Here is a 23559-nt window from a genome sequence, read left to right on the forward strand (position 1 = left end):
TTTTCAGTCATTAAGTGTTAACTACATACAAAAACATGTCACCTGTCTTGTAGGCTAAAATGTCATTTATATTACAATGAAAGCTTTAATAGTTGAAAATAACTTTTATGAATATATTTTATCAATATTCTGATGACTCAGCAAATGTTCTGTTGAAAGGTTGAGTGTATTTTAAAAAAAAAAGATACATTAGCTAATTTTTTATTTGTTAATCGATACCCTTATTTGAAACAACTCAGTTTTGTTTTATTCTTTTTAACCCATGTGCATCAGATTTAAGAAAAATCCCTTTAACATACTTAACTCTTGATATTATGTTGCTGTATTATATTAATCAACCCTTAATATATACACACATTGTTTTGAAAAATTTAATAACCTGAGGAAAAACAGAATTAAGATACTTTTACTTGGATGTAATCAGAAAATGCATGCTACACATGTGGAATGATAAGAAAAGTAGCTTACAGTACCATGAGCTGATTAAAAAAGGACAGTTTCACGATGCATTCACACCTCATCTATAACACATGCAAATCACAAACCATCCATATACTCAACTGATTGTTGTATGTCCAGTTTCTACAGTTATCTAGTGTGTTTTAATGATCTTGGAGCTGAGATCATGAACATAAACTGAACTTCAATTACAGAAAAACTTCAGAGAACATGTTTTAAAAACGGTACTACACTGATTTCTCCTGAAGGTTACACAACTCTTATATAAAGTGAGAAAGTTGGGATTGTGTTATTACCAGCAGAGGAGTGACGGAGGTTAACCATGGTTTGATTTACATGCAGTCTGAGAGGGAACCTGAACGCATCACGGGGAACAGAAAGGCTCAGAGCACAGTCAGACACAGCATACAGCTTTTTTTTATCCAGCTCAAAATTCAGTGTTTTCTGAAACATTTTGCAAAATACTGCTAGAAATTATCTACAGATGATCTTCTTCATGTCCTATTATTCCAATATTATGTCTGAATATTCATACAAAACCTAAATGTGATATCATACCCTGTATAATTAACAGTTTACCACAGTTTTATGTCCCATTAGTCGTAAAATATTAAAGCTCCAGTAAGGAACTCCCAGTTTGTATTGATTTGGCGCCCCCATGTGGACAAAGCTATACCTGATTTTGTACTGTATATTTATATGTAGTAATTTTGAACAAATATCTCATCCTGCTTTCTTTTAAAAGAAAAATATATGTCAGTAGCACTTCATTGGACATCTACCCCCAACAGGAATTTCCGGCATTTGAAAAAAATATATAGAAACAGTTAATCTTTATGCCTATGGTCATGTTTGCTTTTGGAGGTCATACAGAGGCATCAATATTGATTTCAGTCTATTTTATAACCACTAAAAAAAATCCTCACAGCATGTATGAAGCAGAATTTGATGTTTTTAGCATCGCTTTAGAAAAAAGGAGGTAAAAACATAAAAAAACAAAAATATTTTGTTTAGAAACTGCTTTACGAGTAGTTAAGTCTAAAACGTAGTCTTGTATAAAACAATTTTGAAAAAGCCAGTGCATTTGTTTATTCTATAAACAAAATTATAGATTGTTCTGTGGGATTCTTTAATGCAAACTTTTTAATGAATACGTCCTTGTTTCAGTAACTTACACTTCTTACTTTTTTGCATGAATAAGAGCACTGTGAGCTTTAATGTCTGTTTATGACATATGTAGCTAGAACTAACAGCAGATTAGCATAGCTTAGCATAAAGACTGGGAATAAAGGAATAGAACTCTCCATAAAATTGCAACTAGTTGTTTTTTCCCTTTAGTTTTTGTTCATATGAAACACTTAAAAAAACCTATTTAAAAGGTTAGTTCACATTATTAATGTTTGGGTTGGACTCCACTAGCTCCTGGGTCAGTTGACTAACTGTTCCAAATTTTAGTTCTTATGCTAAGCTAAGCTAACTGACTGTTGGCTGTAGCTTGGAATTCATGGTGCGTTCTATTTGATCTCAGAAGTCAGAAATACAGAGATGTCAGTTGGAAAAGTCTGCCAGAATGCCCCCTGAAGTCAGAATTCCAACAGAGAGAAACTTCATTATCTCCAAGCTCGAAATCAAAGATGGCCGCCCCCCTGCATCAACAGTAAACAAGCTGCACTTACAACAGTTTGTTGGCAACTTAGTCTTGTGATGTGTAATAAATCAGTCATACCAATTGTATTGTGCGAGTTCCTTCTATAGACATGTTTTGTTACTTTTGTGCACAAACTATAATGTTGTGTGTTGGTACTAGCTGACAAGGCTAACAACAACAGGAGCTAATGACTTAACTTTCTAACACATCAGACATCTGAGGTAAAAGGAGCGCACCGATAGCCTACAGACAGGATAGTGATTACAATCTTTTTATCTCACTGTCTGAAGGAAAGCACAGAAACCTAGTTTCCCAAATGTCAAACTATTCCTTTAAACTATATTCAGAAGAATAATTTGTCTCTTTCTGAAGCAGCATTTTCTTTACAGATATGAAAAAATGTGTTTGCAGTACTTTTATAACCACAAGGATTATTCAAAAATGTTATTGAGCAGCATCTTCAACCCAGAAGGTTTGTATTGAGTTGATCTTTGAAAAACAAGTTGAATTGTTATTACAATATCTGAAAATATGATGGGGTCTGACAAAAATATGAATGACTTCTGTGTGAACTGGACTGGCAACACTGTTTACACCAACTTTCAACTCTTTTCAAGGCCTTGAAAAGTTTTGAGTTTGACTTCCTTTGCTTTTCCTAGACTTGAGGGCTGCCGCTGCCCGACTGTCCTGGTCTCGGTCTGAGCTCATCTGGTGGCCAGGATGGCGTCATAGGACTTTCCCGTCCGGCACACCTGGATGTTGCTGAAGCCCGTTTTGGTGAGTATGTGTGTGTACTCGGACGGCGGACGCTCCCGACCCTCTGCCTGCACCAGCATGTTGAGGGAGAAGATCTGAGCCATGATTGGTCCTCGTCTGTTCTCAAACAGCATGGCCTCCACCACCAGGACTCCACCGCCTGCCAGGACGACAAACAAAATACTGAGGACAGGAAGTTTAAATGTAGCAGTACAAACAAAGACAAGTCTCAGGATGAGGGGTGCCGGTGAATAATTCACAAATGCTGAATGTGCGGTTGTGAACCTTTAAAACATTTAAAAAACAAAGCCTCATACACATCCTTAATCTTCAAAGAGCCTACTACAGCATATTATCTCCAGAGCAATGTAAATGACAAAGATGAAGAAACAAACTGCAGCTTGTATTCGATGCAACAGTTTCAAATGTAAAACAGAAAAAGGAAACACAGTTAAATGATCCCGCTAAAGGAAATCAATTCCCTCTGTTGCTGTGAAACACACGTGCACAAACAGGACCCATACAAACCAGTCAGTGTATAAAGACATGTCAGGGCGGCATGGTCACATTACAGGTTGGGAGCTTTGCTGGAGGGTATGTGGAAATTGTTCAGGAAATGAACTGGTACCTCTCCAACAGCCAGGACTTATGAATCCATGAGCAGAGGACAGGCTACGACTGGAGTTTCATTCATGTTTGAAAACTTAAAATAGCGACCAGAGCACAATATCACAAAAACATTAGTCAATGAAACACCACTAACCAGATGTGTTAATGCAGTGACTGTCTGTGTGCAGGCTCACCTGGTTTGCACGTGTTGTAGATCTTCTTGAGCAGAGTGAGACACTTCTCTTCAGGCCAGTCGTGAATGATTCTGGCGAGCACGTAGAGGTCAGCAGGAGGGATTTCACCGCTGAAGAAGTCTCCTGCAGGTGAAAGTGACCACATTCCACTTTCTAGATACCACTATATAAAATAAGACATCCCCCTTTTATGAAGGTGTACAAAGTCAGTTTCTATTATTTTTGGAGAGGTGTTTATTACATTCTATGACCAACTTATTGAACTTTATGATGTTACAATGTTTCCTCAGCAATCTTCTACTGAAAGTTACATCAGCACCAGAGCAGTTTAACCTTCAATGAGGTCAAATTTATTTAGACAAATCTATGCAGAAGAGATTGTGTACTTGCATCTATCTACTTTATGGTTTATCTGCTAACGTGGCTTTTAGAGGGATCTCTGAAGTAGAGGTTTGACTTTATCCCACCTGTTTGAAACACAACAGTGTCGTCCTCCTGGGAGAAATGTTTCTGAGCTGTCTCCACGACCTGCGGGAGGTCTAACACTGTCACAGAGGAGGATGGGTACGCCTTCGCCATCTCTCGGGCCAGAGCACCAGTGCATCCTGGGAGAAAAAGGGTTGCATGTACTCATTGTTTAGTTGGAAGTGACTTGGGAAACTTTCCAAACAAGTCTGCAGAGGTAACTGAGTTGAAAAGATACATGAAGTAAGCACGGCCGGAAAAAGTGTTCAAATGTGTCCTTAAGGTAATGATATACTTCTTCATATTTGATTTGATGAAGACCAGAATCCCCTCCCAATTAAGTGTTTTTAAATATTTTTCATGAGCTTAAACAGCCTAAATAACACATTGTTGATCCCTTACCTCCAAGATCTACGATGTTCTGAAAACACGAGAGGTTGAACGCCGTCACGATGTCGTGACCGTCCAGAACCCAGGAGGAGTTCATCAGACCCATGAACTTCAGCATCTCCTCCTCTGATCTAAGAGTCAAGTTTACACATGAATCAAACAGGCATCCACAAAACCAAGTTTAAATACTGGATATGAATCAACACCAACCTGTATATAGCTTGGAAAACCTCCTCTGGTGGAAGCCCAAAGGTCTTTTCGTTCTGATTCTTCCCCTCACTGTGTAGTGGGAGATTGAAGTCTTGTTAGTATTCAAGAAAGAAATAACTTAATCGAGTGACTGTCTGATATGTTGTGGACTGTACTGACACACTTTACTGCTTTACTGGTAAATGTTTTGGGCAGCATAAAGGGCAAGACGTCAGTGCTAATTGCGAGAGATGTTTCGGTCACACTTTGTACAACTGTAGGAGGTGGAGATGCGCTGTGCAACTTCCATATCTGAAGCTAATAAAACACTGAGAAGAACACAGGAGTGAAGAATAAATGATGTCCTCCCATGTGAATCCACTGACCTGATGGCGTCCACCATGTTGTTCCACAGAGGGTAGATGGTCTGTGATTGGTAGATGATCATGTCATGCAGAGACTTGGCGCTGCCTTTGGCCAGGTAGAGATTCGCCACGTCACTGCTGCTGTACAAAGCTGTTTAATGAAGAGATAGTCGCACTTAACAACCTTAAATCAGCGTGTTATCACCTCCTGACATGGACTTCTACTGTGTCATCAGTGGTCATGCATGTAGACATACTACAAGTGTTTTAGTGTCTGTGCACCAGAACTGAAACAATTGATTCGTCAAGGAAATGATAAACCAAAGTGAATCAGTTTCAAAGATAAAATCCAGAACTTTCTCCACTTCCAGACTTAACTTCCCACCATCGTTGACCATATTTACTGTACACTGATATGCTGATGAAGAGCCAATGTAGCAGTAAATATCATCTGATCATCACATCTCATCCTCCTCTTCCTCACCTTTTCCGTCTGTGATCTCCACCTCCAGGATCTCGATGCCCACCAGAGCGTCCAGCAGCCTCTCCATCCCGTCCATGCTGGTGTTCAGCTCCCGGGCGACATGCTGGGCGCTCAGCGGCTCCTGGGACTTCAGCAGGAGGTCAAACACACCCAGCTCACAGGCTGAAAATATCACCTGAGGGGACGAACATATCACCACATCAACATCTCTGCATCTAGAGATAGATAACTCCAGAGATGGTAATAATGGTGTGAATTAACGCAACAATTATTGGACAGGCTGCCGCTGAAACTTTGATTAGATATGATGATACCCATATAAAGAAGCCCACTAACTTTGGTAGCCTCTTAGTTCTCATATAGAGCAACCTGTGAGTTGATATTTGCATTTTTAAGAAGAATGTTCCTGTCTGTCAGTCAAGTGTCCTTAAATGAGCATAACTCGTGATCTTAATTACTTCTGAACTGTTGCATTTTAAAAAATTCCCCCCCCAATTCAGTGTGTGCCGATAGAGAAATTGGCTACGTAGACCGAAGACGTTTTTTTATACCAGGCTGTAAACGTGTTTATTTATGATGCAAAGATCGTCTTTGTTGAACGGGTGTGTATGTGGTTTCCTGTGTTTCTGCAGCCAGCCTCTAGTGGACGCTCGATGAACTGCAGTTTATAAGACTTCCACATAGGCTTCATATTTTGAGAACAGAGGTTGCCGCTTAGATTAAATCCGTGGAAATAGATAGACAAAAAAATCATGAGCAAGTACTTTGACATGTGTTCATTAAATGTATCTTTTATTGCAAAATATCAGAGATTAGTTGGATACCTGTTAGAGTACATTTCTAGATGTTAGATGACAACAATTAAAAATATAAATATCATAAGGACTTTTGTCTGTTGAACAAAATATGATATAAGACATACAGCAGATTAGTTTGTATTAGAAAAATATGTTACAATCAGAATCAGTTTTATTGGTTAACATTCAAGGTATTACGTTCTGGTTTTGACCAAGCGGCAACCTCCGGTCTAAAAATATGAGTCCAAAGTGGAAGTGCTAAAAACTGCAGTTCATCGAGAATCTGCTTGAGGCTGGCCCCTGAAGACCCAGAAGTCACATCCACATGAATGAGAAAAAGGCGATCTTTACAGCAGAAATAAACATGTTTACAGCCTGGTACAAAAGATGAGTGTAGTCTGGATAGCTCATTTCTCGATGTGCTCTCACTGTGAGGGGGGTGAATTTTTTTCTAACGCGGCAATTTAGAAGATATTGAGATTACGAGTCTTCCAATGAGAGGCACAGCTGACTGCAGAAACACTGTAGCTGTTGGCTAGGAGGCTCAAAGCCCGCCTCTTTACGTCACACTGGCTCCAAAGCAGCAATATGGTTGCCACCGCCGATTGGCCTCAAAACAGCGCTTCAGAAACAGATGGGTGACGTCAAGGATACTACATCCATATTTTGTACAGTCTATGAGTTTGACTAACTGATTTAAACAATTTGAAAAATAAAAAATAAAAAAATTCTGGTAAACATTTAAGACGAAACTAAAGTCAGCAAGATAGGTACAGTGAAAACTATGGAAGCCCTAAAAGGAAATGATTAAATTAATTTCATTTTCTATGTTTCCTTGGGATAAAAAAGTTATATTTGTTGCTGTCTAGAGATCTCAACCTATTTTTTTTGTGATAACGAGCTCATATATCTCTTTTTATCGAACAAATCATATTTTTTTGTGTTTTTGATCTTCAACCTGAAAGATAAGTGTCTCGTAACAAAATGTCCTTTTATTCTTTACTTAGGCAAAATTTTCTAAACAATGTTTGTGAAAAAAACAAAAAACAAAACAATTAAAGAACGTGATAACAGGCCTTTTGTATTACCTGAAGTTACGTGGTTACTGTATAAATGTGCTCTTTTTATGTTTTGTAGGGTAGCCCTAAAAGGAAATGATTAAATACATTTTATTTCCTTGTCTTATTTTAGAAAAATAAGTTGTGATATTGAGAAATCAGAGAAAATTAAATGTATTTAATCATGTCCTTTAAGGGCTTCCGTAGAAATCAAAGATGTGTAAATGAATTAGATATTCAATATTTAATTAACAATGACCAATAACTTAGTGCATTTTTTATTCAGCAGACTGCACACCTCTGTAAGTCTTAAATGTGGTTTGTTACCTTTGAGATCCTGAACCCGTTGAAATACTCTAGAAGTTTGAATGGGTAGTCCAGCTCACTCTGGGACAGATGCTCTGCCATCCCTGAACAAACAACAACCTTTAATATGCACTTAAACATTGACATACACCGCTGTCTCTCAGAGCATCACTCACCCGATGATGTGGTCTCGAAGAAGACCCGAACAAACCCGATCCTTCAGGGAATCGGTTGATTTCAGGGAGAGTTTGGAGCCGAAACTGCCAAGATGTCGGTGTTGTGTTTAGGGGCTGCTGTCGGGATGAACTCTGTAAAATGGTCGACGGATCATCACTGGATAACACACATTGTTGATCCTGTTCTTTCGGCGATCACGGGAGCATATCTCTGATTGTCGATAAGCCACAACAGCGACGAGTTCGGCTTAAACACACAGAGACCCCACGCACTACTCTCCCTGCAGTACCGGGATCATCCGGGGCAGCAAGGGGGCGCTGTTGAGCTATGTGGTGACCATAGTCCATGATGGTGGCTTACTAAATGTGACCTGCCCAAAATGTACTGTAATATATAATTTAAAGTCACTTCTACTTTGCTGAAGTGTTTCAATTTACACTATATTTTACTCTTAGAGGGAATATTGTACATTTGATTTAAAAAAAAAAAAATATTAGCTTTTAACACTTTTTCAAATTGAAATTACCAGTATAAAATATTACTAACTTAAAGCTCCTGTAAGGAACTTTTAGATTTGTGTTGATTCATGACACCTTTTTTTCCTTCGCTTATCTGGTACTGCACACACTTAAACAATGTGTCATGACAAAACATCTTCTTTAAACTTTGCCTACTGTGAATCTTTGTTGTAAAAAGTAAACAATGACTATTTTAGTGGCGTGCTGTTAATCACTTCATCTGACACCTACCCTGAGGCAGTGTTTAAAGACATTTAATGTACCCAAATAAAAATAATCAGTGTGTTGCTGGTGTTCTTGAATGCTTTTGGGGGTCATATAGACCAGGGGTTCCCAAAGTGTGGGTTGGGACCCCCTAGGGGGTCACAAATGACACAAATGAGGGACACAAGACACAAATGAGGGGTTTTAAAAAGTTATCTAAAAATAGAACATTTTACCAAATATAGTACAAAATATTGCCAAAAATAGTAGCTAGCCTTGAAATAAAACCTTGAAAATAGAAAATGTAATGAAGTTTCTGCCTTTCTTTGTTGCCAGATTACTCCTAAGTTTAGGGTTGGTGAACAGTTAATTATCAAAAGCATCAGTAGCAGTAGGTTAATTCATAACGGCACAGGAAACACAGACACATGCTAATATAGGTAGGGTCATTTTCTGCAGACCAGCTAAATGAAGCCACATTAAATCACTTTGAGGGACAGTGGGGGTTGCAAATCTTTGGCACCTATATCTCGTGGGCTGAAAAGTTTGGGAAACCCTGATATAGACGCATCAGTATTAATTTCAGTCAGTTTCAAAACCAGCTAAAAACTCCTCACAGGAGCTTTAATTGCATTTCTTATATAACATGATTGCAGTCCTATAATTTCATCACCCCTGGCACATTAAAACATCTATTTATAAATTACCTTCTTTTCGATCTGTAATTATTTACCTATATACTTAAATTTGTTTACCATCTATTTACAGCTTATTTATTCAGGTATGTATTCACATTTTGTCTGATTTAATACACTTTTACATTCATACATAATGTTTAGATGTATTTTAATTCAGCTCCTGCAAGGAACCTTCGATTTGTTGATTTTGGCACCTCCTGTGGAAAAAATCCACATCTCTTACCTCTTTGTGGATCTTATTCTGTACATGTTTAATGTTCTTTAACAAAAACTTGCATCCTGTTTGCTTCCAACAGTCAAATGCAACACTCATTAACAATCTTTGCACGTGAAAACAAATAAAAAGGGTGTTTTGGTTGCGTGCTGTTAATCTCTCATTTGGCGCCTACCCTGTGGCAGAGCTCTCAGGCGTTAAAATTAAGAATCACTCTTGTCACTGATGTGTTTGCTTGCTTTTGTAGGTCATATAGCATCATGAATATTCATTTCAGACTTTTTTATAGCCAGCTGAAAACTCCTCACAGAAGCTTTAGATGTTTTAATACAACTTTTCTTTTTCAAAAGCTCTTATTTGTTGTTTCTCCTTGATGAGAGGACATGACATTATTTGCAGTTGTACTTAGTCATGCTCCTTTCTGCACCGTTATGAAAAAAATAAACATTAATTTGACGATGTAGTTTTGTTTTTAGATGATTAACACTTTAGAATATAACTGAAAAATCAGGACAGAGATTTGCAATGAGTGTGAAAAAGTCTTTTGAGTGCTCCCTTTTTTATTTTACGGCTTTTCTTTCCTCAATCCAGAAGTTGTTTCTGGGCTCCTCAGCATCTGGCAGTAATCATTTTCCCAATAAGCTGCCATGAAACAGTGAGCATGTTGAACATTGTGTTCTGGGTTTCTTCTCAATTTCACATCAGCTCTCTCGAGAGGGAAGAAACATCTCAAATGAAGTCTTTAAAACAAACTGTTCAGTGGTTTGTTGTAATCTGATGAACGTTAAAATGATGAAAAGTGGAGTTCATGTCTGATAGTAAAAACTCTGAGACGACAATAACTACAGTTTACCTTCTGCTTATGACTTTTTTTGTCTCCTCCAGATTTCCAGCGCCCCTCGACGTTACAGTTTGTGGATTTTTTTTTTTCCGTCTTTGCAAACAGTCTTGAAGTGAAGCCTCTTACTGCGAATCATTTTATAATGAAGCATCAAACCTTTTCCAGGTAGTGAACCAATCACGCTGTCTCTAAAAGCAAATAAATTTCAGACATCTTCAATTATTAATCAAATCAATTTATTATGCATGAACAAATCCCTTCCTGCCTCTGTCACACAGACACGCAGACACGCACACACACACACCCAACATTTAAATACATGACGTGGTGGGAATTCGGCATAGCTCACTTTGTTGTTGCACATGCTTTAATAAAATGATAGATATATTTACAGGATAAGCAACGTCTCCGAACGAAAATATTCGCAAGAACAGCTCCCGGTCCCGCCCTGCAGCACTTTGCAACGTTCCCCTTTCTGTTCTTTTTTTGGAAATTCACCCACGTTTAAAAAGAAGGTCAGAACTGAAAGAAAAAAAGAAAAACCAGGGGGTTTTGGCCAATACGACATAGCATTATACATATATGGAGTTCATCAACTACATAAATATGGCAGTAACACTGAGTAATTCATACGGACTATTTACAAAGTTTGTGAAGTGGGGAAATATTACAGTCTGTGCGTGGACGACTGACAAAACGTACGTATGCCTTCTTTTAAGTCTGGGGCACCGAGTCTGGGAAAAAAAACGACACCTTCCTTCCTTCCACTCGCCTCCTCTGTTAGAACGGTCAGGACTGACACGACAAACGAAATAAGGCACAATTAATACTTGGACCATTTTCAGGGGAATCTACAGACTTGCAGCTGGCTTGTGAGGCATGTAAACAATTGAAGTCGATTGATTAGGACTGCCTTATCACCTTCCCTTTGTATTCCCAATCAGTGATTCAGTCCGTCTGATGTGATTCGAAACAGGATTCATATGGCAAGGACCTTCAAACCCCCCCGACCCGAAAAGAACCGAAAAAAAACCCCAACCTTCCCTCCCGCACTCCCTCCCTCTATGCTACTCGACAAATACAATCACATGGTGACAAACAAAGAGAACTAGTAGTGCATACACTACAAACACAACAGGAAAATGCGACGCACCGCCAATTTTCACAGCGCTGCCCTCTGAACAAGGGAAATGATTTGAACAGAGAAACAAACGATTGATTGATGAGCTGTCCGAAGCTGAAGCAGTTTCAGTTGCAATGTGACTAAACCAACGATAAAAAGAGAGAAATCTGTTTACCCGTCCCGATCCACTGATCATCTTTGACCAATGTGTGTTTCTCTTACTACTTCTGACCAACCTCCACACAGCGCTCAGCTGCGATCACCACACTTTCCCCCCCGTGGAGAAATGACTAAAATATTTTGTGGTTTTGTTTCAATTACACCGAATGGCAAAACATCTCTCCTCCACCCCCAGACGTTTTTTTCTGCCATTAGAAGCCCACATCATTTGCTTTCTGTTGGTGGTAATCTTCGCAGGATGGAGAGGGAGGGAGGTCTGGGCGTTGAGACTTTGAGTCCTGCCCTTTCCAGGACAGCCACGGCAGCAGACAGGTTCAGGGGGTGACGAGTTTTTTGGGGGAGGTGGGCAGAGTAAAGGTGTGGCAGGTAGATTGATGGGGGCAGGGGGAGGAGGAAGAGGAGGTCTGGGGGGCTGGAGGCGGTCTGTCGCAGCTGTTTGGGGCTCCTGGCTTTGGTTGGAGTGATGGAACCGCTCAGTCGTGCTTCAGGTGGTCCTTGATGTCCTCTTCGTCTGTGTACTCTGAAGGCTCGTCTCCTGGCTTCAGCAACCTCCCAACGTAATCATATTTTTCTGAGGATCACAAAAAAAGCTCACGTCAAAAAGAGCGTGCTGTTTTTAATACCAGTTTTGTAATTCATCCACCTTTATTTATACTCCAGATCATTGAGGGGCAACCCTCATTTAGAAAGATATCGAGTCAGTGACAGTGACTTTTAAAAAACAAACAAACCAACAACAATGCATCAAGAGTACGAAAGTCATCAAAAAGGATCATTTGTGATTTGGAGATAAAAACATTTAAAAGATAAATACAATAATACAAATAAAAGGAGGTGTAGGGGATAAAATGCATTAAAATAGGAAGGGACTGTTGATTAAATAAATACAATAAATATATACAGGTAAACCTAGCTAAAACTGTTATAAAGCTGGGATAAAACTTTGGATTTTATGATACATTTTCTTTTTTCAACTTGTATTTGCTGCTTTTTTGCGGAACTTAATTTATATCTGGTAATTTTGATCTAATTTTAAATGTATCAGCAAGTTCTTTGAAAAGTTAATAATCATACAAATTATTTTCAAGCAAAAATAAAAACAAACTCGATGCTTTCTCTGGTCAGAAACATAAGGTGGACCATCATATTGACCAATTTTATATGAAAGTAGGGATATAAGGATACACTCAGCCCACGATTCAATTCAAATCCCGATTCTTGATTCACGAAACGATTCGATCACGATTTTCTGATGTTTTTCAAGAAAACTAGATTGAACTCTAAATTTGAATAACTATTATTTTATTTCAGATATGGACAGTTGTGATATATGTTTGTTCTCTTATATTTCTTTGTAAACAAAGTCATCCCCTTTCATTGTTAAGGTGTGTTGGAACTCAAATAAAACCACTGCACACTTTTTTTCAGCACCTTGCAAAAAAACTCAAATTGACCGTACAAAAATACCTTGTTGGAAAATTTCAGAACAATTCTATAGAAATGCAAAGTGAACGATTCCCAAACTAAAGTTTTAAATATTAAATGAGGTCAATCTCTTTAAATAAACTAAAGAGCAGCTTCTGCTCCTGACTGTGAATTGACATGTTCTTCTTCAGGAATATCAGGGAAAGACAAAATGCTGCCGTACCTCAGACTGTAAACACAAAGGTACATCCTGATCTGCTCGGTCTTCACCTGCTGCCACCATGTCTGTTATGACCAACTCAGCAAGTGACGAGAGAGCAGCGCAAGAGACTTCATGATGCTGAACAAGCGGAGTGAAATGCAGATAGCGCCCTCTACTGTTTAAAAACAATATTGCAAAACAAATGTTGTTGAATCGATTTGGATCCACCCTTATTTGTATCGATTTTTTACCGATTTGCGATATATCCTTACATCCTGATATGAAAGGGATTCTAAAATCTAGAAATATTTAAATGCAAAGTAAAAACATTTTCAAATAGTCCAAAAACAACACATCTGATTTGATAACTGTCGACGGAAACAAACAGGAAAGATGTTCTTAATTGAGAGGCTGCAAACAAGAGTTACGTTGTCTGAAATAAAATGCTGAGACATGCCGAGTCTTCGCTGCATATTTCTGTCCTTCATGCAGGGAACACTTTGATTTGACAGTAAAGTGAATACAGTGAAGTTTTCATCCTCACAAAACGTCTCAAACGTCACTTTGTTCTGAGAATCTTCCAGAAGGCCTCTGAAAGCAGCGGGTGTGGCAAACGTCACGCTGAGAGGACTCACATCTTCTTACTCAAATTAATCAGTCGAAGTTTGAGGTCGCCAACTTTTCTAAAGCTGCCCAGTCCAGCTTTAAATGTGTTCTTTGCATCAGGCCGACCTGCTGCCGGCTTCAAGGAGCTTGTTATTTATGTAAGCAGAGGCCCAGCATTACTGAGGAGGGATTCAGTCCAGAATTAGACTCCCAGTGCTCAGAAAGGAGTCTCAGTCTTGATATAAAAAAGTAGCGTTGAGGAAATATATTTTCAGAAAAGTATTCAAATAAAAGGCTATAAAAGGATCTTCAGCGGTGTCAGATTTACACTCCTGACGATTAAAGGAGGACTTCTTTTCCTCACAGCTTCCTGTTGTAATGGTTCTTCAGCAGATGTGGTCTCAGAGGGTATTTTTAGTTCAACCTCAAGTTTGGTTCATCTGCATGTTTCCGAAACAACCTTTTACTTAGTTCTGATGCAATCAGATGAAAAGTTACTCAGCTGATTGACAGCACTAAAAGAAAAGCCCTGAATCCGTCAAATCAGGTTTTTAAACATGAGGACTCTTAGTTACAAGTTTGTTTTCCCTCAAGCTGAGTCTCCTTAACTCAAAAACAAATACCAATAATTTAAACAAGCAGTATAAAAGTTTCAGAGCACAAATGTGTGTCTCCTGGGAGCTTTAAGGATGTATTAGACTTAGTGTTGTATCATTCAAAACAGACTCAGCTGCTCAGGGTCGGCCTTGTGTTTTACCTTTAAGATGCTTGTTTTTTAATTGACAAGAGATTTCAATGTGAAGGATCCGAACCTGAACAGAAGCTGAGCAGTGACCGACAGACAAGAACCACTCAGCTCACAGTCTCTGCTGTGATTTGTAAAAAAAAAACAGCACCTGGGGAGCACAGATCCTTAAGTTTAACCCATAGACTGTATGAATAATGAACGTAGTATCCGTAACGTCATACATCTGTTTCTGAAGCGCTGTTTTGAAGCTAATCGTCGGCGCCAGCCATATTAGAAATGTTGAACTCAACATAACTTCTGTCGAGTTAGTGTGAGGTAAAGAGGCGGGCTTTCAGCCTCCTCGCAAACAGCTACAGTGTTCCCGCCTGTCAATCAAGTCAGCTGTGCCTCTCGTAATTGAAAACTCATAATCTTAATATCTTCAAATTTGCGGTGTTGTGAAAAACTTCACCCCCCCGTACAGTGTGTGCCGATAGAGAAATTATCTATCCAGACTACACTCATTTTTTTAACCAGGCTGTAAACATGTTTATTTCTGCTGTAAAGATTGTCTCTTTGAATTGGTGTGTATGTGGTTTCCAGTAGTTCTGGACCCAGCCTCAAGTGGATCCTCAATGAACTGCAGTTTTTAACACTTCCGCATCGGCTTGAACCTGAGATAGTCAGAGTTTTGCGAGTTACTTTCAACAGGTGTGTTTGTTTTAAAGATTTGTAGAGAACTGTAATAATTCCACTCCAGGTTTGAGCTTGAAGCCTGCCATGATCTTTTTGATGCATGACCCTATATTGTTCTGTTTCCAGAGAGACAGATTTCAAAAAGAAGATATACAGCGATCTGACTGAGGAGATGCAGTCATCCAGGTCAAATGATAGCATTAAAAAGGTCAGGAACTTGACGTGAATCACTGTGAAGTAGTAGGCTAAATATGTTTGTCACAGAGTCAGCCAATGTATCTCAAAAACTCTGAAAAAGATGCATCTCATGGGTAAAAAATGAGAGGAGTTATTACCATGTTGTAAAGAAATAAGGAAATGAACACACAGCAGCTCAATCTGACTTCACATATAAGAAAATCTTTGCTGTTTGCTTCTTTAATAGAGAACTGATTTTGATGTTTTGTTGCATTACAAGCTGTAAGCTTGCGTTTGGACCCTCAGTTCCATCCGTCTCTGTAGAGGTTTGGAGGTAAAGTCGGGGACACAATAAACACTGCCTGTCCATGAAGCGTAAGTCTCATCGATATCTGAGGAGCGTTTTCTGTGGCTTCAAGCTCACCCATGAACTGCATCTCCCACTCCCTCACGCTCTCCATCTGCACAGCGTTGAGGTCTGACAAGTCATCGTACTCGTCCCTCAGGGCATCTTTCTCCAGGCAGAAGGTGGCGAGGCCTCTCGAAGCATCCCGACCCGCGAAGATGCCATAAGGACCGTCTGAGGGGAGAGAAAACACCAAGGTCAGGCTGAATGAAGAGTTTTAGTGGTTTGGGTCAGAGCTTGTCGGAGGCTAGAGGATACACGAGCCAGTGTTTGGTTTGACTTTCTGTACACACAAGGTTTCAAACCGAGGAGAACTGATTGAAGAAGAATTTAGATGGTAAAAAGTAAGTTCACCCATGCAAATAAGTCTGACCTGCATCATGTGACTGCTGCTGCTTCACATTAAAACTTCACAGAACTGCCAGAAAACAAACCACATGAATGTGGCACAGATACAGTGAATACACAGAGGAGAACTCATGCTCCTCTTCCCCTGAAGGACTGAAAACTGTTTGTTGTGTTGTTCTTTAGTAGAGCTGGAGAATGTTTGTGTTTACATGTGATATGAAATGTGAGATCTTCTTGGACTTTGCTGATCTCATATCTTATAAACTATCACACATAAATAAATACATCACAGGTGGTAACAACCTGATCAGAGGTTCAAAGAGGGGATAATAATGAAGTAGTTGTCAGACCTGCTGGGTGAAATAATTCATAGAGAAGCCCCGATCCTGATCTCAGCTATCGGATCAGATCAGAGCTGATTCTGGGCTTCTTTTTAACTGATCCGGGATCGGCAACTTGAGGCATTCATTGCATCAGAACGCAAACTCACGAGTAGCACACTCTCTTCATCTCCCTCTATCCCTCTCTCCAACACAGTCTCCGCATATGTGTGTCTAACATGAGTCTGGTCCTGCTGGAGGTTTCTGCCTGTTAAAGGAAGTTTGTCCTTGCCACTGTAATTTGCTAAATGCTGCAAAGTGCTCTGCTCATGGTGGATTAAGATAAGATCAGACTGAGTCCTGTCTGTAAGATGGGACTGGATCTCATCCTGCCTTGGATGTTGGGTCTTTGTTAATAATAGAACATAGAGAACGGTCTAGATCTGCTCTGTTTGTGAAGCATCTACTCTTGAGATAACATTTGTTGTGATTTGGCGCTGTATAAATAAAGATTGATTGAATATGTCAGCAGTGTGGAAACTCTAAACTAGAAAGTGAGAACAATCCAACAGCCACTTGTAATAAATGCAACACAATTGTTTTGTAGAGCTACGTTCAATGATAGCAACTTGATATAACATCTAAAATCTGAACATATAAAAGGACACTAAAGCCACAGAGGGAAAAGCTGCTGCGTCAAAGTGGTTTGGACAGCTAGTCCATCTCTTTGTCTCATGTTGCTAATGAGCATCACTGAACACTGGCGATTCTCTCCGTTTCTGAATCTTACACTACAACACACGGCTTTCCAGAGACTGAGCATGGCTGTAAAATGTAAACACTAGGGGTGAGCCCGACTAAGGATTTGCTTAGTCGAATCTGATTCATCAGATTTTGCCCATAGTCGACGAATAGTCAAATGTTTGTTGTTCTTCCTTATTGACCCAAAGTCTGCATGATGGTGACCGCATGACAATATTAAGCATAACCATTTACAATTAAGAGACTCATAGCTTAAAGTAAAATGGACAACAGAATATTATAAGTATAAAACTTAGATTTTTTAAATCTATATTGCAAAAACAACGAGGTGATGAAGGAGAGAAAACTCAAATAAGGCCACCATCCATTAAACATGGAACAACGCTCCACTATAGAATAAGGAATCAGGAGATATTTAAACAGTGTTCACACAGAGGAGAGCAGAGCTGCAGAGGGTAGTTTGTCCAACTTAAGGCTAAACATGTTTATAATGTTCAAAATCAAACCTGAACCGGCTAAAGGGTTTTTAAATCTCTTAACAGAACCTTTTAAATCAGTCTTTCATCTCGTCTTTGTCCGCTTGAGTCTTTTCAAACTGTACGTGAGGAAAACCATCGTGTGTACGGGCAGAAGTGCGCTCCTTGCTTTGTTGACTGTAAATCCTGTCTTTGAGAATATCCTCTCTGATGATGTGGAGGTGGATGGGATGCTGTGGATTGTTTTTGAGGCTTCAGCCCTCTTCATGAAGCTGCTCCTCATCTTCTTTACCATTTTTAGGATCAACTGAAGTTTTATTTCCTGACATTTTGAGCTACCAAAACGTAGAACGTAGAACGTAGAAAGATTTAAAGACCACCTGAGGTACGTCTGCTCCACAGGTCCCACTAAATGGGAGAGTCCACCTTTAATTACCAGGGGAGATTTAATTACCACTTTGAGGAGATTTAACACTTCAAGAGCTGTTCTCAGAATTACATTAAATATGTTTATATTTATATAAAAATAGGCTAAATGAGACACTATTTTTAAGGGAAACAGGAAAATAATGTAAAATTAGACATTGAGCACCCCCATGGTTTGAATGGAATGATCCACGTTTCATATGCAAATATTCGACTATGAGATTGGCAGTCGACTAAGGCTCGTTAGAACGAATCGTCGAATATTCAACTATTTGGGGTCACCCCTAGTAAACACACACGCCACACTGCGTCACAGAAACATCGACATAAAGATCGAGGCAGACGCTGACAGTGCCCGCTACTAGCAGCACCTCGTCCTGCTGCTGTATTTATTTTGGCTTGAAATGCCCATCCCTCAAGCCATATAGAAGTTGTCAGGCTTGTTGCTAATGTTCTCGTCATAAAGACGCATCACTCTTAATTTCAAAACCAGACAAAACTCCTCACAGGAGCTTTAATACCAAATGTTGTTTTTTGCGCTCGGTTATGTTACTTTAGTCAACACGAGCCAACTTGGCATCAGAGCTGTACCTGATATTAGTCGTTGAGGTATTTGAAAGCTGTGACAGTGCAGAGACAGTTTGATCATCACGTCCTGATCTGTGGTGAAGCTTTCACTCTGTTTGTCTTTTTGTCCACAGCGTCCCTGTCCCTGTCCCGTTAGCTTTCCTTCTGTGCAACTTCCACAAACTACAATTCAACACAGTGGTTCAGAGGAGCTGAGTTGTGATCAGGAGTGAATTCAATGTCTCTACCAAAGGCTCTGCTGGTATTCAGCCTCACTCATAAACCTGAACACAACCCTGCAAGCTTTCCTGGATGTTTTCTGTTTCTTTAAACCTCTGGTCGTCTTACAGGAGAGACATCATCTGATCAGCATGTGAAAACTCTGCAGGCTCTCAGGTTTTCCTCCTTTCATTGTGCAACAGCAAGAAGAAAAAAAGTCAGTCCATGGTGTTCAAACTGCAAACAACGAAGCAGAGAAGCCTTATCACCTCATAGATTAGATGTGCTCCCACCCTTGCATAACTACGAGATCAAGCATTTCACAGATAAAGCTGCTAAAGCACTTCATGCAAATCTCAGGAACACTACAGCAACAGACATTCACTGTTATTTTTACACCAAAGTCTATTATTGGACAGATCGGAGCTGGATTTGTGTTTCAATAATGTCTGGAAAAGAATAATGTCAGCTGTAAACGACAGCTTACAGGGCTGCACCTCATGTTTATCACCTTTTTCTTAAATTATCTTCAAGTTTATGGAAGACAAAAGTGACAAATTCACATGTGCAGAGAATACAAACTCAGGAAGGCAACTGCATTTCAAAAGAAGGGAAGATAATTCTTAATTCTAAGAGGCAGAAACTCAAAAAATGTCAAATATTTTGTTTACAAACACGTCAGAAACATTTCTATCTCTTCATTTGTTTGCATACGAGTTGATGTGCGTATTGTCTTGGCTTGATCACACAATCTAATATATGGCCCAACCCTGCCAACCCCCACCGGGCTCTTAAATATGTATCATAATTTAGGGGCGCTGGATAGATCCTGAATCTTGGCTCCCGTCCTGGTCCTGGTGGAGTGAAATAGGAATAGCAGACGTGACATATGAGACTGTGTGGGAATAATTATAGCAGATTACAGAGTAGATGGGCGAGTGGAGGAAATCCTGAAGTTGCAGGCTAGCTTTGCTTTGCAGAAACATGCGAAAAGACGTCCTGGAGTGGAATGTGTGTTGAAGTAAAGACAGCTATCAAGGAGGAAAGACATCTGCGTACGCTTCCTGACAAACCTGTAAAGCTAGGGATATAAAAATATGTAAACCATGCACAACTTTAATCCAATAAGTAGGTTGTCTATCAATGAAATGAAGTCTTTGATTCAGTTTAACCTTACTTAATCTCCTCTGCTATGCATCGGTGAGCTTAACAACAGACATCAGTCCAATATTCTGATACTCAAACAGCTCTGTGTGTCTGTATCTATGGCGTTAAAGGTGAAGTTAATTTTTATTCTTATTATTTGTAATTATTTCAGTCACATTTATTATGTTATTCTGTCAATGAGTCTTTGAAGACCCTTATTTGGCCAACAGGTATCAAAATGGAAAGGTGTGTAATATCTGATGCTTATATTTGTTTATGTTATTCTCTACTTGAAGTTGTATTATGGAGCTGAAGTTAGCATCATATTCGCAGATGTCAGAGCTGAAGTTAGCATCATATTCGCAGATGTCAGAGCTGAAGTTAGCATCATATTCGCAGATGTCACAGGCAGTGGACAGTAAGTAAATTTACTTAAGTACAGTACTTGAGTACATGTTTTGAGTATCTGTACTTTACTTGAGTATTATTTTTTGTGGGAACTTATTACTTTTACTCCACTACATTTCTCTCAATGCTCTAGTCACTCAGTACTCTATCTTTGAAGTCAGCTCATGAATGTCCTTCTCTTTTCGATCCTAAGACAGTAAAATGTGTTTGTGTAGTTCTGTTTGTCTCAGTGGTTTAGTCGTACCTGTATATCGTGCGTCTCCACGGTTGAATATGGAGCAAACACAGAGCAAAGTACACGTCTTCAGTACTTAAGTCAAAGTTTAGATCCTCCAGGTCAAATATTACTCCAATACAAGTGAAAGTTGCTCTGTCAGATTATTACTTGAGTTAAAGTACTGAAGTACTTGCTTTTAAAAATTCTTAAGTATTCAAAGTACTTCTTAAAAAATTCTCAAAATGTTGTATTTTCACAAAGCATAAGTGCAGTCAAGAATGCATAGGAGTACATTCTGTAACATTCTGTTTATTTAGAAACCATTACTTGAAATCTCTAAAAACTATACCATAGAATAAAAACAGACACTAAGTTACTCCAGGCACAGACACCTTAGTTTGAAATGTTCATCTGGAGTTAAACAAACGTTACGTAGCTCAACACGCTCTCTCAGGTTGGACTGTGAATGTTTGTTTGGGCAGAGTGGGAAACACAGAGAACATTTCAAATGATACGTATCATTCTTCATTTCAAAAACCTCTAACACGGGCTGAAGATATGACCATGGGTGCTCAGGTGGAGAAATATAGCCATCATTACCACCTCTACATGAACTGTCTGATCTGAGTGATGCTCTGTGTTTGCTCCACGTTCAACCGTGGAGACGCACGATATACAGGTACGACTAAACCACTGAGACAAACAGAACTACACAAACACAGTTTACTGTCTTAGGATCAGATTTCAGAAAAGAGAAGGACATTCATGAGCTGACTTCAAAGATAAAGTAGTGAGTGACTAGAGCACTGATAGAAAGAGTGAAGTAAAAGCAATACGTTTCCTAAAAAAATAATACTCAAGTAAAGTACAGACACTCAAAAAAATGCTCCTAAGTACTGTACCCAAGTACATTTACTCTGTTACTGTCCATCACTGACTACAACGCTGAAGCTAGCATCTTATTCACAGCTTCTTATTCTACAGGGAAGGTTATGGAAACAAGGTGCTGATCAAAAGCACTACACCTAGAGTTGTCAGATCTGAACTACATTACCTAAGAGAATCTACAGACTGCTTTAAACACAATATGAGATATTATAACACATGCTTTCCAAATATGACCTACATCATGTCTCTTAAAAACACAGCTTCAGTTTAGGACCTTGTTTCCATACCTTACCTGTAGCTGTGAATACGATGCTAACTTCAGCGTTGTGGTTATATTTAGCTTTTTGATTGTGCAGGTTGGTCCTGGTAGCCACAACAAAGTAGCCTCAGTGAATACAGCTTCATGGTAGGAATAAAAGCTAAAAGCAACCCTGCCCATGTCACGCGTGGTGAGTCCCATTAATGTAAACAAGTCCAGACGAGACATCCAGACAGAACACAGTGTCTGTTCATAAACAAGCTAGCAGCTAACATTAGCTGGCTAGCTTGTTAAAATGTTGCACTTCAGTCTTAAAACTACAAACTTTCACAGGTTTGGAGTTCGTGCTACGAAGTTTAGGAGGGTAGGATATCATCACAGTGGCCCCAAACAGAAGCTAGCTGCTAGCATCCCATTCAAAACACACAAAGCCATGGAGCAGGTTTAGCTAACACACAGTTAGCGCCCAAATCTCAGGTTCGGACAGCTCACCACATTCAGGACGTGTCAGCTCTCAGCTCTCACTCAGAGCTCCACATCTACAGATACTCACCTTTCCCGTAAAACTTTCTCCCGCTGGTCACGTCGAAAACCTTCATGTTGACAGCCATGAGGATTCGGGGGTTCTGGAGCCCGTCGTACTCCCGCAGCTGCTCCAGACTGAAGTCCCGTCTCCTCATCTTGGGAAGCGCCGAGGCCTCGTCGCCCTGGGCCGCGTCCGCGACGAGCCGCCTGCCCCACCGCCGGTACAGCGCCAGACACACCGCGACCGCCACCGCTAAAATACTGAGATTCAGCAACATCCCTCCGAGGCCGAGCCCGTCCGACTCTTCCGCTGCCCCCTGCCCGCCGCTGGTGTCAACTGGTCCGCTCGAACTGTCTCCATCGTCCGCCATACTGCTGCTCGGTTAGCGCCTACCCGCCCCTGGACAGATGCTGCGTTCACGTCCTGTCGGGGATTACAGAGCCACTAGTTGAGCAAGAGATCCGTCCTGTCACATTGTGTTCTCTGGTTCTTTGGGGCGGTGTAACACTACGTACGACAGATACTCAGCGCCTACAAATAACGACTACATTTCACTATTGATTGATTATCGATTACTTGATTAAACACGTTGTCCACAGAAAGTCAGCAAACAGTGACAACTCCCCATCATGTGTTCCAGAGCCGACCCTAACCGACTTGGTGCCCTAGGCAAGATTTTAACTGGTGCCCCTTGTATTGTAACCAACTCCAACAACCCCATTACATATACACGGAAATACAACTGACATCCAGCTTTATGTTTTACAGGTTTCCTTTGTTTTGAAATAAAAATTACTTCTAAAAGAACGTTAACAAAACGGTAATAACACTGATATTTAGCAGGAAAAAATTATATTAACCATATATTATATTTAAGCCTAGCCTACATTTTCTATCTAATTAAGCTAACAGCTACAAAAGTGTAAATAAACAAAAAGAAAAAAAAAGAAAGTAAATCATGAACACTTATAACCTTCCAAATTATATCAGATAAAACAATATTATTTTTCCTGTTGGCTTCAAATTTTTATCCTCACTCATTTAGGGTTCAAATGGTGCCCCTTTGGAAGGACAGGCCCCTAT

General features: G+C 39.7%; 2 protein-coding genes across 2 annotated transcripts; both read right to left on the minus strand.

Moving 5' to 3' along the window:
* Positions 1-357: 357 nt before the first annotated feature.
* asmt2 (acetylserotonin O-methyltransferase 2) lies at positions 358-8261 on the minus strand. Its single transcript, XM_034675103.1, has 9 exons — positions 7897-8261; positions 7742-7824; positions 5560-5734; positions 5097-5226; positions 4732-4800; positions 4534-4652; positions 4134-4271; positions 3667-3789; positions 358-3023 (listed from the first exon to the last, which is right to left on the minus strand). Exons 2-9 carry the CDS (start codon positions 7820-7822, stop codon positions 2812-2814), a joined length of 1047 nt encoding a protein of 348 aa, XP_034530994.1. The 5' UTR covers positions 7823-7824; positions 7897-8261; the 3' UTR covers positions 358-2811.
* A 2325-nt stretch (positions 8262-10586) lies between these two features.
* On the minus strand, positions 10587-23215 carry pgrmc2 (progesterone receptor membrane component 2). Its single transcript, XM_034675877.1, has 3 exons — positions 22504-23215; positions 15933-16088; positions 10587-12246 (listed from the first exon to the last, which is right to left on the minus strand). Exons 1-3 carry the CDS (start codon positions 22844-22846, stop codon positions 12149-12151), a joined length of 597 nt encoding a protein of 198 aa, XP_034531768.1. The 5' UTR covers positions 22847-23215; the 3' UTR covers positions 10587-12148.
* Positions 23216-23559: the final 344 nt, after the last annotated feature.

Source organism: Notolabrus celidotus, chromosome 22 (assembly GCF_009762535.1).
Source record: "Notolabrus celidotus isolate fNotCel1 chromosome 22, fNotCel1.pri, whole genome shotgun sequence".
Taxonomy (NCBI): domain Eukaryota; kingdom Metazoa; phylum Chordata; class Actinopteri; order Labriformes; family Labridae; genus Notolabrus; species Notolabrus celidotus.

What these genes read in the sequence shown, in the direction of transcription:
- pgrmc2 (XM_034675877.1), bottom strand. Translation starts at nt 22,846, where the DNA reads ATGGCGGACGATGGAGACAGTTCGAGCGGACCAGTTGACACCAGCGGC. An exon ending in GAGAAAGTTTTACGGGAAAG is followed by an intron (nt 16,089 to 22,503) that starts GTGAGTATCTGT and finishes CTCTCCCCTCAG; the next exon opens with ACGGTCCTTATGGCATCTTC. An exon ending in GTGGGAGATGCAGTTCATGG is followed by an intron (nt 12,247 to 15,932) that starts GTGAGCTTGAAG and finishes TGTGATCCTCAG; the next exon opens with AAAAATATGATTACGTTGGG.
- asmt2 (XM_034675103.1), bottom strand. Translation starts at nt 7,822, where the DNA reads ATGGCAGAGCATCTGTCCCAGAGTGAGCTGGACTACCCATTCAAACTT. An exon ending in ACGGGTTCAGGATCTCAAAG is followed by an intron (nt 5,735 to 7,741) that starts GTAACAAACCAC and finishes TCGTCCCCTCAG; the next exon opens with GTGATATTTTCAGCCTGTGA. An exon ending in CTACAACACGTGCAAACCAG is followed by an intron (nt 3,024 to 3,666) that starts GTGAGCCTGCAC and finishes TCGTCCTGGCAG; the next exon opens with GCGGTGGAGTCCTGGTGGTG.